Below are 14,830 nucleotides of genomic sequence, written 5' to 3'. Positions count from 1 at the left end.
TGGATCGCTTATCAAAAAGAAAGTAATTACAGGTCTCTGGCAGCCGTCTCGCCAGCGGGTCCAGTTGATAAACTTAGGGTTTAATTATTGTGATGATCTTTTGATAAAAATGAGTCAGAAAATGATGCAATCCACGTTGCGTTCATAACTAAAATTGCAGCAGTTACCCTACGTAATTGTCCATGGTACCATTTTACCCTTAAGATAACGGTACTCCACAACTTTTGATGTCGGTACACCTTTGATACTAGGTTGGAGTACCAGTGAACATTATCCGTTGGATTTGACTAAATGGACGGCTTATATATAATTAGGGGTACTGTAAAAGAGCTCTAAACTTAAAGGAGAGAAAATCCCTTCACCGCCAGAGGACGGAACGTGATAAACATTCATCAGAGCCGCTAGGCTGACTACCGCCATCTCCACCGTAGCCTACATCTCCATTAAGCATGAAACTTGTAATCGAGAGTACATCATGATAAGCAGCATTGTAAGACTTATAATAGTTCATCTGCAAGTATGAATCTTTACAATGTCTATTGCTTGTGATTTATTCGCGATGTATGAGTAGTCCCCTCACGCTAGGATCGAGACATGACCTCTGTTGAGCCAAGTCAAGCGAAAGACTAATTCGGGAAAGCTTTAAGAGAGTTTATTGTTCTATGCCTTTCTGATGGGAACCTCCTATTGCTTCTTCCAATTTTGAAACAGGGATTGGTATGTTGACTTTGCCCTTCCTTTATACAAAGAGCACCTAGTTTTGCTAAAGACTTGTCTAGCCCGGGGGACTTTTAGTAACTTGATTGAAGAAGCTTTCAAAAGGAGGTTCAAAAGCTTTTTATGCCAGACATCTCTTCAAACCTTCCCGCTTTATTAATTTTGTGGTAGTTTGACCTGGATTGATGCTTTTCTTATCTCCTTTCTTCTTTGAAAATGTGCCCCAAAGATTCCATTGCTCAACGGCTTTCGCATGACAACTATAACATCAAGCCATGGTAAACTACCAAAGTTTCTCCTGTAGTGTACCACCAAAGTTCAACCTTCTACTTGTTGAGTTGCATCGCCCGCATCGTGTTCAATTGTAAATTCTGACAAAGGTGCTTCCAACTCCCAGTTCAGGGATTTGAGGTCCTTAATAACTGAGGTGTCCCATTGTGCGGAATGGTCTTGGTTGGACAATAGAACCTTGATTCGATAGTAGTCGGTCATGGGGTTGTTTGGCTGCATGTTCCACAACAACACGTAGACAAAATATATATGTAAGAATGTTTACCATTGCAATGTTGATTATCTGGATAAGGTCTTGAGCGCAAACACACAGATGTAGGTGAAACCTTTAGCCCTAGCATGTTTTGTTTTATTATTATCTTTCAGTCACCACTATGATTTAATCCAAAAATTGGAATTCTTCATGATCTTGAGCGCAAATAAAATGATAATTAATTACACAACAACAAACACATCAAAAAATGACATCAAAGAGATCATTATCACGTAGGGAAGCTCATGTGATCTTCGCATTGAGAAACAATGGAGAAAAAAGCATCTAGTTACTGCTATGGATCCATAGTCTGATCTTTGCATTGAGAAACCATGGAAAGAAAAGCGTCTAGCTACTGCTATGGATCCATAGTCCAAAGGAAACTAGTCACGAACAATAATGGTGGAAGATAGGTTGATGTAGATGTCCACCGAGATGATTTCTCCCTCTGGCACTGTACCGGAAAAGGCCTCCAGATTAGATTTGTTTGGAACAGAGAGGGGCAGCGGAAAGGTATGGCTCCTCGATATTTAGGGGTTTTAGGGCGAACAAAAAATATATGCGTCGAGAGGCGGTGGAAAGGAGCACCAGGTGGCTCACACGGCCACCTCTTGGCCTCTTGGGGCCCATATGGCTACCCCATGTGGGCCTAGGTACTCTGGAAGCTTCCTGGCACAAAACTTTTTCTGGAATTTTTGCAGCTCCATGAAATTGATTTATCTGAAAGTCCAAAAACATGCAGAAAAAGGCAACTAGCACTGAGCACTGAGTTAATAAGTTAGTCTAGAAAATAATAAAATTGATGCCAAAACTACGACAAAATGATATAAACATATACGAGACACTAATAAATTATAGATACGTTTGAGGCATATCAAGGCCTGCTGGTTAATCATGGACTGGGCTGCGGAGTGGGTTAGGTGGAGCTGGGCCGGCCTACTACTGTTGAGGTAATGGGTCTACACGTCAAATATTCTAATGGGTTGTTTGGGTTGAATTAGGATAGGATATTTCATTTCCTTTAAAATAAAAAATAAAAAAAGGGTTTTGAAACTATATGAAGAGCCAAATAAATTCTAAAAGAGTTGAGAATTGAATGTGGCCTCTTTGACATATTTCAAAGCTCCCCCCACCCACCCACCCCCAAATTAGGACTTCGCTACAAATCGAACATCTTTGAGCATGGCAAACCGATCGTAGTTATGGCAATTTCCTTTAGCATGGATGTCAAATATTTGCCATGGTTAAAATCCGACGTCTGAGTTCACTTCATTTTATGGTATGATTATTAACACTAGATTTTCCATGGTTAAAAAGTATGATGTCCTATTATTAACATTACTGAATTTTTGGTGTACGCCTCTGTTGACTAAAGAACACCAGGTGCAAAATTTGGGAGTGAGTCTTGGTGTTGAAGGGCAAAAAGGAACAAAGTGGTATAAAATGCATAATATAAATAATAGAAATATTATTTATAATTTGCCATATTAAAATTATTATTGCGATTATCATGATCATGTTTAATTATTGCAATGCAATGGTGGCATGATGACATAGAAGAAAAAAAGTAACATGAAAATGGTTTAGGTGGCTATTATACCTTTTGGCTCTAGCATGGAATACTAGGAGATGTGACTATCGAACAATCCATCATCAACATGTTGATTGGAATACCGCTACATATTTGGAGTGAAAACTCTTGTCCTAATATTTTTTGCCAGGGCTTAGAAGCGACGAAGTTGCGTCGTTACCTTGTTCAAGGTGTTGCCTACTTGGTACACACTTGCTCTTGTGATGGTCTTCATTGATTGGTCTCAGCAATCAGGATGAGAATTACTATTGTCCAGACCATCTCCAGTCGAACATGGCAACGATGTCGCTAGGGGATTTATCCCTTCTCGAAGACGTCGTTGCGGAAGTAGTCGACTTAGTCATATGTGTTAGTCTCATATCGTGTAGTAGTCGGTCATAGTTGCAATTGTTCGGTACCCTGCTTACAAGAATGGTTGTGTGCGTCACAATAATGTAGAGTTTAGGGGGTTTAAAATTATATAAAAGCATGTTTATGAGATCATATGATAAACACAAGCTAGTCTAACTTGTGTGAATGTACATTTTTTTTGAACCGGGCATGCCCCTTTCCATTTGCATGAAACGGAAATACAATAGTATCTGACATAATCAGGAAGAGGAAAGGAGGCAGCGAGTTCAACACACTGCCAGGAAATCCACTATGCTCGCCCGTCATCGAAAGGAGCACCATGTGACGAAAACCTGACAGCACCTACTTAGTTCAAACCTATTACAAACCAGGAGGGAACACAAAAGTGAGGCCAGCTAACATTTTTCCCAGCACAGATAACGCCTGCTCATAAGAAAGCCTTGACGAAGCACAGCAACCCCAGCAGCCAGACGCCTGCTGAGCGACGCCGACTCAGCACCAATCACCAAGAGAGCACCTCCATCAGTATAGAATCTAGATCCATTAGGCAAGAACATATTGCACCCCACATAGAATTGCCATGTATTATTAGGGCAGAGCTCAGTCCCCAGGACTACTCCAATAGCCCTCCAAGCTACTCGTGCCACAGGACAAGAAAAGAACAGATGGAATGCTGTTTCAACATTGTTGCAGAAGGAACACACAGGGTTCCCCGGCCATTCTTTTTCTTCTCATCACAGCTCTGATAAGCACCACATGTTGTGCCATTTGCCATAAGAAGATCTGGATTTTCAGAGGCGATTTTGCTTCCCAGATCCATCTACAATTGCACCCATAAAGAGGTTTTTCCAGCCATTTATACATAGATGTGTGAAGGTACATGACACGTGTTGACAAAATGACAAGCACCATTGCAGCACCTACCCTTTCTTTTCTTTCAGACGATGACACGATGATCACCACCACCCTGCAACATGTTTCATCCACGGATCGGCTCCACTCATCCTCCCGAGCAAGCACTCATGACCATCTCACCACCTCATCTCACACAACAACACCACGCCCAACAAGGAAAAAGAACCCAAAAAAAAGGTCCGTTTCCAGCCCCCAACACCCAGGACCAGAAAGGAAAACACACAGCACACAAACTCCGAAACAGAGCCATCAGCCGGCCAGCATCCCCGGCCCCACCCGTCAGTTTCCACGGCATGAATGATCATTTTCGTTCCATCGATATTCGAACGAAAGATGCCATGGCAATCGCATGCATGCAGCCTTTTCTTTCCTTTCTCTCCCTCTCCCTTGCACCGTCGCACGACACGAGACGAGAAAAAGCGAGCAGCGACGCAAAGCAAAGCAAAGCAAAGCGAAGCCACCCCCATCATCTCTGCTCCGCTCCCTCCCACGCTTTTCTCACTCTCCCCCTCGGGCGCCTCTCGCCTCCATCATCCCCCCCACCGCTCCGATGGCCTCCTCTGTCTCTGACCCTCCACTCCTTCCCGTCGTCGTCGTCCTCCTCCTCCTCTCCGCCGCCCCATTCCTCGCATTCTCCTCGGAGCCTCTCAACGCCGAAGGTATTCGTCTTCTCACGCACTTCTTGGCGCTGCTTATCGCCGTCGTGGTGGATTAATTTAATCACCTGCTGCGGGCTCACGTGCAGTGATGGCGCTGGTGGCCATCAAGCAGGGGCTGGTGGACGCGCACGGCGTGCTGAGCAACTGGGACGAGGACTCCGTCGACCCCTGCAGCTGGGCCATGATCACCTGCTCCCCCCACAACCTCGTCATTGGCCTGTAAGCTCCGTCGCTCCCTCCCCCCCGGTATCCTCTTCCTTCTCACAGCTCCGTTAATCGGTCTCGTGCGGCCGCGTTTCAGGGGAGCGCCCAGCCAGGGCTTGTCGGGGACCCTGTCCGGGAGGATCGCCAACCTCACTAATCTTGAGCAAGTGTGAGTAATCATCCACAGGCCCTCTGTTTCTTGCTTGCTTGCTTGTGTGCGCTTCAGAGTTCAGACACGCTGATGGATGGGTCGATTGTGAGTAATTTTCAGGCTGCTGCAGAACAACAACATCACGGGGCGGCTGCCGCCGGAGCTGGGCGCGCTGCCGAGGCTGCAGACGCTGGACCTCTCCAACAACCGCTTCTCCGGCCGCGCGCCCGGCACGCTGGGCCGCCTCTCCAAGCTCCGGTACCTGTGAGTGAGCCACCCCATAGAACACTACACTCCTCGCTACTGTTACCACCACTTCATGGAATGTTGAACAGTTAAATTACTAGTAGGTGCTTATGTCTCTGTGTGTTTTTGGCGTAGGAGGCTAAACAACAACAGCTTGTCGGGGCCGTTCCCCGCGTCGCTGGCCAGCATCCCACAGCTCTCCTTCCTGTAAGCTACAGTACAAAATTACCCCCGCATTTTGCCTTTTCTTCTTCCATTGGTTGAATTTGATCCATGATCCGACGCCCGTTGCTGCTCGTGTCCCCAGGGACTTGTCCTACAACAACCTCTCCGGCCCTGTCCCGTTCTTCCCCACAAGAACCTTCAAGTATGCTGCACTCCTCTACTCACTTTCATATTCAATTCGAACTGCCACCCCAGACCAATCGCCACTGTAGTAGTATATCCTGTTAACTAACCAAATCTGTGTCTTGGCATACGTGCAGCATCGTGGGCAATCCGATGATCTGCGGCAGCCATGTCGACTGCGCCGCCGCGCTGGCTCCGGCCACCGGGCCATTCCCGCTGGCATCCACGTCCACCCCGAGCAGCAGTGAGCACACCTCTATCCATTGCTATGCTACCCCTGCCTGTCTAGTCGTGGCTGCTTTTGCTTTTGCTTTGCTTTCTGGGAGTGCGTGGTCGAGAGCGAGAGTTCCGTCTTCCGTTCCTTTCCACCCCACTTTCCTTTGCCCTGTAGCGCGCGATTGCGACTGCGATTGGGAGCAGACGTCTCTCCTCCCGTACTGTGGGGACAGCAGCTGAGCTGAGCTGGGGATCATCAACGTTTAATTTTGTTTGGGCATTCCTGTGTGTGCAGGGAGCAGGTCAAAGGCTGGCGCGGTGGGAGTGGGAGTAGGAGTAGGGACAGGCCTGGGCGCCTCCTCCCTGCTGCTTTTCGCCGTGTCCTGTCTTCTTTGGAGCCGCCGGCGCCGGCAGCGCTGCCCCTCCCTCCTCGGTAAGCAAGCGCCGCCGTCGATCATCCTCCTCTGTCACGCATATTATCATGTCAATGATTCATTATTGGATGCAGAGCAAGGTGGTAGAGATTTGGAGGGCGGGGTGGCGGCGCGGCTGGGGAACGTGCGCCAGTTCGGGCTGCGGGAGCTGCACGCGGCCACGGACGGGTTCAGCGCCAGGAACATCCTGGGCAGGGGCGGGTTCGGGGACGTGTACCGGGGCCGGCTCGCCGACGGCACGGCCGTGGCCGTGAAGCGGCTCAAGGACCCCAGCGGCGCGTCCGGGGAGGCGCAGTTCCGCACGGAGGTGGAGATGATCAGCCTCGCCGTGCACCGCCACCTGCTCCGCCTCCTCGGCTTCTGCGCCGCCGCCTCCGGCGAGCGCCTCCTCGTCTACCCCTTCATGCCCAACGGCTCCGTCGCCGCCCGCCTCCGAGGTACGTATCGTATGTACGTGACATGCACCGATGCATTACATACACGTTAACGTTGGCGCCGGTGGCCGTGAACGAGAGTGAGATCGACGGGGCGGTCCGCGGGCGGGGGACCATGCATGCATGGGATGGGAGGCCGTAGTCCGCCCAGCCCCGCCCTGCGCATGCCAGTCAGTGCCTCAGGCGTGGTCGCGCCCACCGCGCCCTGTACTTGTCGCTGCCGGCCGTGGCCCGCCCACGCAGAGCGCCGCTCAGGCGAGACAGGCCACCGCGCTCACGTTTTGTCCGCATCCTGACCGCCTGCCGCGGCGCCCGGCACGCCCCTGCACCATGACTACGGCAGCGGTGCTCCAGCACAGTTACTTCACTGCCACTTACGGCCGGGCACGGGCGCCAGGGCGCGACCACGGACACCGCCTGAGCGGCGCTATGCCATGTCCCACCCCATGACCATGAATACGTACGTGGTCCCGGCCGGGGGCGTAGACGTAGTACTAGGGCGCAGGCGCAGCCCAGGATTACGTTTTGTTTCATGCTTCCTTTCGGCCTGCTCGCTGCAACCGCGACAGGGAGGGCAGGGGCAGGGCAGGGCAGACGGCAGAGCACGCAGACACACACACAGCTAGTACTACCAGCTCGTGTCTGGTCGCTGTTGCAGCCTGCATTATCTACATGCTACGCTACTGTATCTGGCACGTAGACTGGTACCCTTGGGAACGTATGTACAGTACGCGCGCCGTAGTCTCCACTTGTATGTATGTATGTATCATGTATGTATGTATGTATGTATGTATGTATGTATGATGTTTGGGGTTTGGCGTGTATGTTGCAGGGAAGCCGGCGCTGGGGTGGCAGACGCGGAAGCGGATCGCGGTGGGGGCGGCGCGGGGGCTGCTGTACCTGCACGAGCAGTGCGACCCCAAGATCATCCACCGGGACGTCAAGGCCGCCAACGTGCTGCTGGACGAGCACCACGAGGCCGTCGTCGGCGACTTCGGCCTCGCCAAGCTGCTCGACCACGGCGACTCGCACGTCACCACCGCCGTGCGCGGCACCGTCGGCCACATCGCCCCCGAGTACCTCTCCACGGGCCAGTCCTCCGACAAGACGGACGTCTTCGGCTTCGGCGTCCTGCTGCTCGAGCTCGTCACCGGCCAGCGCGCGCTCGAGGTCGGCAAGGGCTCCGGCCTCAGCCTCACCCACAAGGGCGTCATGCTTGACTGGGTAAGCGCCAAGCCCATACATCTCTACTCTTGTCTCCATTGACGCTCAACACCAAAGCATTTTGTATCTGATAGTATATATGTTTGGTCTGTTCATTTGAAAGGTGAGGAAGGTGCACCAGGAGAAGATGCTGGACTTGCTGGTCGACCAAGAGCTGGGGCCTCACTACGACAGGATCGAGGTGGCCGAGATGGTGCAGGTCGCCCTGCTCTGCACCCAGTTCCAGCCGTCCCACCGCCCGAGGATGGCCGAGGTGGTGCGGATGCTCGAAGGCGACGGCCTCGCCGACAAATGGGAGGCCACCAACCGGCCGCCGCGCGACGGCCTTGGCGACGACCACCGCAACGACCCCAACGGGTGGGGCTCCTTCAACGACTACCATGACAATGGCGGCAGCAGCCTCGGCAGCGACGAGGCGCGGTCAGTCGACATGGCGGAGGAGATGGAGCTGTCAGGGCCGAGGTAGCGGCGCTGCATGTTCAGAAAGAACAGCCAAATTCAGAGCACTTCGAGAGAAAAGAAAGAGATAGAGGGGTGGGGTGGGGGAGAGAATGGGGATTGGATTTGTTGCTAGCTAGTACGTAGTTTCATAGCTAGTAGTATAAGATGTTCAGTTTTAGTCGACGAGATGTGTAGCTTCTGATCAAGCGTTCGCTTTCCCTAGAAAGATGTAAAGAAAATTTGTTGGCTTCTCTTTTACGGGGATCCATTTCCGCACACAAGCATCGAGAATAGAGAATTTCATACGCAACTTCAAGATGATCTTGTTGAGCATCAATGGCATCTCCATAGCACTTCATAGTTGTACTTTTATCGTGCTCTTTACTTCATTTGAACCCTTCCGTGCGTTTCAATTTGAATAATTTGGTTTGTATAAACTCTAAAATTGTGATATTCGTGAATTGTGTGGACCTTAATTATTATCTTTGGATTTAATATGTGTGCAAAAATGTAGTTGAAATATAGTACGCAAACTAAAACTAGAAAGATTGGCAAAAAGTCAGGGAGTTATGTTTAGGGGATCAGTTAAAACTTAAAAACCACACTTTTCAAGAGGAGAAAATATACTCATCTAAGAGCATCTCTCATCAATACCCTATAATTCTCTAAAGGGAAAAAGCGGTCAAGCACACAGATTAAAGCAAACCGAACACAAATCCATGATGTTCACATTCAGAAATGATAGCGACGACATAAAAGTTGACAAAAGATAAATACAACGGTTCATCAATCTAATAAATGTCTGCCACACATAGACATACAACTAGGGAAAGGGTCGATTACAAAAGAGAAACGGGATGCAACTCTTTCGTATCTAAGCTTGAACATAAGCATATGTTGGCCGAAGGTGAAAATAGAGTGCTTCCCAATCTCCCATAGTCTTATTCCTGAAACACGGAACAAAAAGTTCAAAGTAATGAACATATTATCAACCTCATACTGAACATCCAAATTGCAAAGGCTTACCCTTTGTTCCGATATACATGGTTTGAATCCCTCAGAAAAATTTGCCACATATGGGCATGTCATCGAAGCTCCAAAGGTCCATGTTGCCAACGACATCCTGAGGCACATCAAAATTCAGTAGGCTATCAATCAACTCATCCACGCTATCATCCATAAGATATCTCATCCAAGGTTCAAAATTGATAGCATTATTCTCCATAAAAAGAGGCACCAATGAGTTATATGTGTTATTCTTGACAACCGCAGATTTTGCTCCTTCAGCAATGGTAGAAATGGGAGCAATTGATGATATATCTAGACTCTTGGTGTCATACTCCCAGTCCAAGTTAGAGCAGCAAAAAGAGTTGCTTCCCTGGTCAGAGTAGATATCCATTACAGGAACTTCAATAGGGGCAGCAGAGTTCATTGCAGGGACAGGTGGTTGGTTTGATGCAAAGTCAGCAGATCCTGTTGGTTCCTCTGGAAAGTTAACCTCGGCCTTCTTGCCACGGATCTTGTGTGCTTCAGCATCATAAGCTCTTGCAGCTTCTTTAGCACTGTTGAAAGTACCGAGCCAGACACAGACACCCTTGCTAGGATCTCTGATTTCAGCAGCCCACTTACCCAAGGGGCGCCGACGGATAACGTTGATTTGGTTCTTTCTCTTCCTTTTTGCTGGCCTTTCTGAAGGACCGTCAAAACTAGCAGTAGGCATGGTGCTTAAGTCATCTACAATGGAAAATCAATGTCAATGCTAAGAGGGACCAACACGGACAAATTTTTCTCACAAATAGTAAATAATTTTGTCATGAATTTATATGTAAAATAAAATGATCGTAATGAACACTGAACCATGATGAGTCGAGTTCGAGTGAAAGCATCATGAGTCACCCACAAAACAAATAAATAAAAATAAAAATCACAACTTAATAAAAAATCCAGGGTTCTGATAAACAGACCTCATGTTATAGACCTTCGACATCATTCCGCAATTATTAATCTACAAATTGCATTATAGACGATGCAGAATCAAGGATATTTTTTCAGTTTGATTCAATGATTAGTAGAATAATCATTTAGACTGATAAATGAATCAAGCATAGAACAATCCTCGGTTCCTAACGCACCTACAACTATCTAACAAGGAAACAATTCTAGAGGCCCAGACCTCGGTAGAAATAGCCTACCAACCGAACACAACAGAGATGGAAAAGCCTAACTCGTCACCCAAATCACTCCATGATAGCACATCCAATCCAAAATCACTAAACAAACAAGAGTAACACCACCGAAACATAGCCTTCCAACAACAATCCCTGCAAAATTTCTCTTACCACCCAATCGAACGACCAAACTGTTCTCGAACCAATCACATAATCTCCTATTTCTACTACCTCTATCCTGCTTACTAGCCCCCCTCGCATTTTTAGGTCATACTTTTTACCACGATTTTAACCAGCAAATACATAAGTTAAACTTAGCAAAAATAATATCAAATCTACACTCAAATAAGAATCCAACAATATCTTTTTTACGACATGCATTAATATTTTATTAGTTAATTAGTTTGTTAAAATTTGACCCAAAATACGATGGAGACTAATAAACCAAGACGAATGTCGTAATACATAGTCAAGCACTAAAGGTAATGATACGCATATTAAAAACTAGTCCACGCGAACCAGGGTTGATACCATGGGAGAGGGACCTCTTGACGGCGACCAAGGGCTTGATCTCGACTTCCTCATCATCGTCGTCCTTCTCAGCCACCCCACCGTGACCGAGATCCAGGTCATAGTCCCTAGAGTCAGCCTTGAACTTCTCAAAATCGGCCTCAAAGTCCTCCTCCTCGTTGTATAGCTCGAGTCCCCTGTGCCCGCTGTGCCCCGTGAAGCGCCGACCCCCGCCACCTCCTCGCCGGTGCTTCTTCTTCTCGGGCCACACCGTGACCTCCATCACCTTCCGCGTCACCACGGGAACCTTGACGTCCGCGAGTAATGCTCTGCCGCACATGATGGTTGTTCGTACCTTGTCGCAGTCGTCGTTGGGGGAAGGGACCTAGCCGGAATTGGTAAATGGGCAGAGGTTCTAATGAAGCAAGACAGCAGGTGTGGGTTGGCAGGTCGGGGCGAGGCCAGTCCCCTATATATGTTGTGGTTGTGTGATGGTTCAAGAGGGCGCGTGGTGGGGCTCACGCATTAGCGAGAGGCCGTGCGACAGGAGGAACGCACGAGGCAGGTTCCGAAAGTGAGTGTTTCTACTCGGTGAATCTTGCGTGCTTGTCCATGGGAGAAGTGGTATTTCTTGTATTATGCCTCGCGAATGAACAGATGGATGTATGTTTGACTTTGTTTATTTGGAGGCAAGCCAATATTTATTAGCTCAAGATTGTTGTAGTACATACATGTAGTACGACTGTACCACTACTGTCATACACTCTTTGTCCAGGTTCATCCAACTGAACGTTTAACCAAAAATCTTCTCATAAATGATCATGTATAATGCTAAGATCTTTGCAAATCACTCATGGCTATTTACGTCATTTATTAGCTATACATATTGTACTAGACACCTGTATTATAATTGTACTATTACTGTATTGGACGGGTTCATTCAACCAAACGTTTAACCAAAAATCTCATCATAAATGATCATGTATAATGTAAGATATTTGCAAATCACTCATGGCTAGTTACATCATTTATTAGCTCAATATTTTACTACAAACTTATAGTATAAAACTATAAATGTACTATTACTGTATTGGACAGGTTCATTCAACCGAATGTTTAACAAAAAATCTTATCATAAATGATTGTGTGTAATGCTAAGATCTTTGCAAATCACTCATAATTATGCCATTTATCAGCTCAATATTGTACTACATGCGTGTAGTACAACTCTACTGTTGTTGTACTCTCTTCATGTGGGTTTATTGGACGGATTCATCCAACCAAACGTTTAACCAATATCTTCTTATAAATGATTGTATGTAATTTTAAGATCCTTGCAAATAACTCATAGCTAGTTACTTCATTTATTAGCTCAATATGGCACTACGCGATGTAGTACGACTGTACTATTATCGTCGTACACTCTACGTCTGGGTTTATTGGATGGGTTCATCCAAGTGAACGTTTAACCAAAAATCTTCTCATAAATGATTGTGTGTAATGCTAGGATCTTTGCAAATCACTCATAGCTAGTTACATCATTTACTAGCTCGAGATTACACTACACACCTGTAGTATGAATCTACTGTTGTCGTAGTCTCTTCATCTAGGTTTATTGGATAGGCTCATTCAACCGGACGTTTAACCAAAAATCTTATCATAAATGATTGTTTGTAATGGATCTTTGTAAATAACTCATACCTTGTTATGGCATTTATTAGCTCGAGAATGTACTACACACCTGTAGTACCACTGTACTACTAGTATAGTACATCTCTGTCCGAGTTTCATTGAGCTGAATGTTTAACCAAAAATCTTCTCATAAATGATTGTGTGTAATGCTAAGATCTTTACAAATCACTCATAGCTAGTTACGACATTTGTTAGCTCAAGATCGTACTACACACCTGTAGTATGACTCTATTATTGTCGTACTCGCTTCTTTATTGGGCGAGCTCATCCAATTGAACGTTTAATCCAAATCTTCTCATAAATGATTGTGTGTAACTCTAAGATTCTTGTAAGTCACTCGTAGCTACTTACTCCGTTGTTCTCAAAGAAAAATACAGTTACTCCATTAAGTTACTAGCATGTACTTTATGTGCAATCATTAACATTATTATGCGATAATTATATGAATTATAAGTTAGCATTGTAATGTTCTCATCACATTCTTGAGCTAACCATGTATATGGAGATCTAACATTCGTTTTAAAATGAACATGACATCGACCTTGTATCTTACTTAATCTTTACCTAATAATAAAGCACGAAGTGCTTCTCGTCATCCATCGCACACTTTTTGCAAAAAACCCTCTATTTTCTATAAATTAACCCACAATACACGTTTAAGTCACAACCAAACTGTTTTTTTGCATTTTCTCAGAAAACCCCCTAGCGTTTCAGATAATCAACCCGCCGTCCATCTGTAAGTCAGCCGAATCTTTTTTTATCGTTTTAACAGAAAACCTCATGACTTTTCAGTTAATCAATCTGCAGTTTATCTAAAATAAAATTATCCATATCTTTTAGACCGTAACTCCGATTTTAACATGTTATATATCAAATTTGATTAGAAAAATGTGTAGAATCTATATGATGTTATTTTTAGCAGTTAAATATTTCTAAAATATTATTTTGGTGCAAACTTAATCTATAGTGCACGATCCGGTCTTTTTCGTGCCGGCGACGATCCGAATTGCAAATAAACACCCATTAAGACTAGATTGAGAGGAAAGAAAACATCGATAACCACTCATGCACACCTCTGAAAAAACTCGCTGGAAAAACAACATATTTCTCATCTTATTCTGAGCGAGTGTGCCTGAGAGAGAGATAGAGAGATAGATAGATAGATAGATAGATAGATAGATAGAGAGAGAGAGAGAGAGAGAGAGAGAGAGAAAGAAAGAAAGAGACGCATTAGGACTAACCACATACAAACGCGTTTTCGTTGTGTGGGCACTAAGGCCACCGTCGACAACACAAATATGATGCCATGTGAAAATAAAGGACGTGGGCCTATTAGGGTCTTGATTCATGATTATTGGGTTAAGAACATGTGTTATTTTCTCACGCGTTGCAACACACTGACTCTTTTGCTAGTATTCAACCAATATCCCCTTATAAATGACTCTGTAAGTCTATGATCCTTGTAAATCATACATATCTACTTACCCTGATTGACTTACTATCAAGTATGTGCAATCATTAGCATTATTATACAGTTAGTTAATGAATCTGTATGAACATTAAAACTTTTTTATAATGTGTTCATGATCTAATCATGTATATAGAGATTTAAAAAAAATGTGAAATAACGTGGCAACATTGATTCATGATTTTGTGCGTCTTACTTGAGACCGAGAAGAAATACTTTGAGAGCAGTTTTGTTTCTTTTGAGAGGATGTGACGGCTGATGCATGAATCAAGCACCAACTCTTGGCCAAAACATAGTTTTGGGTAAAAAATCTACACCTGATTATTTTATACTCAAATAGCATAAAAATTGTGAAACCATAAACAGAAAAATTTAATAATATCCAAGAACTTTCTATATATTACGTGGTTTCCAACCTTGTATCCTAACTAACAATGGCAAAAGGTAACTTCGGGGCGGTCTTTCTGGGTTGGTTGATGCATAAATTATGTTGCAGATCAATACGTAAATTTGTGTC

The 14,830-nt window shown here is 45.7% G+C and overlaps 2 protein-coding genes across 2 annotated transcripts; one reads left to right on the top strand and one right to left on the bottom strand.

Moving 5' to 3' along the window:
- The first annotated feature begins 4,499 nt into the window (after positions 1-4,499).
- Positions 4,500-8,812, top strand: LOC109778615 (probable LRR receptor-like serine/threonine-protein kinase At2g23950). Its single transcript, XM_020337184.4, has 11 exons — positions 4,500-4,777; positions 4,864-4,996; positions 5,079-5,150; positions 5,253-5,396; positions 5,514-5,585; positions 5,686-5,745; positions 5,864-5,970; positions 6,238-6,375; positions 6,451-6,813; positions 7,643-8,034; positions 8,138-8,812. Exons 1-11 carry the CDS (start codon positions 4,669-4,671, stop codon positions 8,498-8,500), a joined length of 1,953 nt encoding a protein of 650 aa, XP_020192773.1. The 5' UTR covers positions 4,500-4,668; the 3' UTR covers positions 8,501-8,812.
- A 358-nt stretch (positions 8,813-9,170) lies between these two features.
- Positions 9,171-11,557, bottom strand: LOC109778616 (ethylene-responsive transcription factor 1-like). The gene is made up of 3 exons (XM_020337185.4): positions 11,175-11,557; positions 9,502-10,209; positions 9,171-9,422 (listed from the first exon to the last, which is right to left on the bottom strand). The coding sequence occupies exons 1-2, from the start codon at positions 11,491-11,493 to the stop codon at positions 9,533-9,535; spliced, it is 996 nt and encodes a 331-aa protein (XP_020192774.1). The 5' UTR covers positions 11,494-11,557; the 3' UTR covers positions 9,171-9,422; positions 9,502-9,532.
- Between the last annotated feature and the right edge of the window lie 3,273 nt (positions 11,558-14,830).

The sequence above is a fragment of the Aegilops tauschii genome, chromosome 7 (assembly GCF_002575655.3).
Source record: "Aegilops tauschii subsp. strangulata cultivar AL8/78 chromosome 7, Aet v6.0, whole genome shotgun sequence".
Classification (NCBI taxonomy): Eukaryota; Viridiplantae; Streptophyta; class Magnoliopsida; order Poales; family Poaceae; genus Aegilops; species Aegilops tauschii.
The sequence above is the reverse complement of the archived record's forward strand: the minus strand, read 5'-3'. Positions and strand labels throughout refer to the sequence as shown.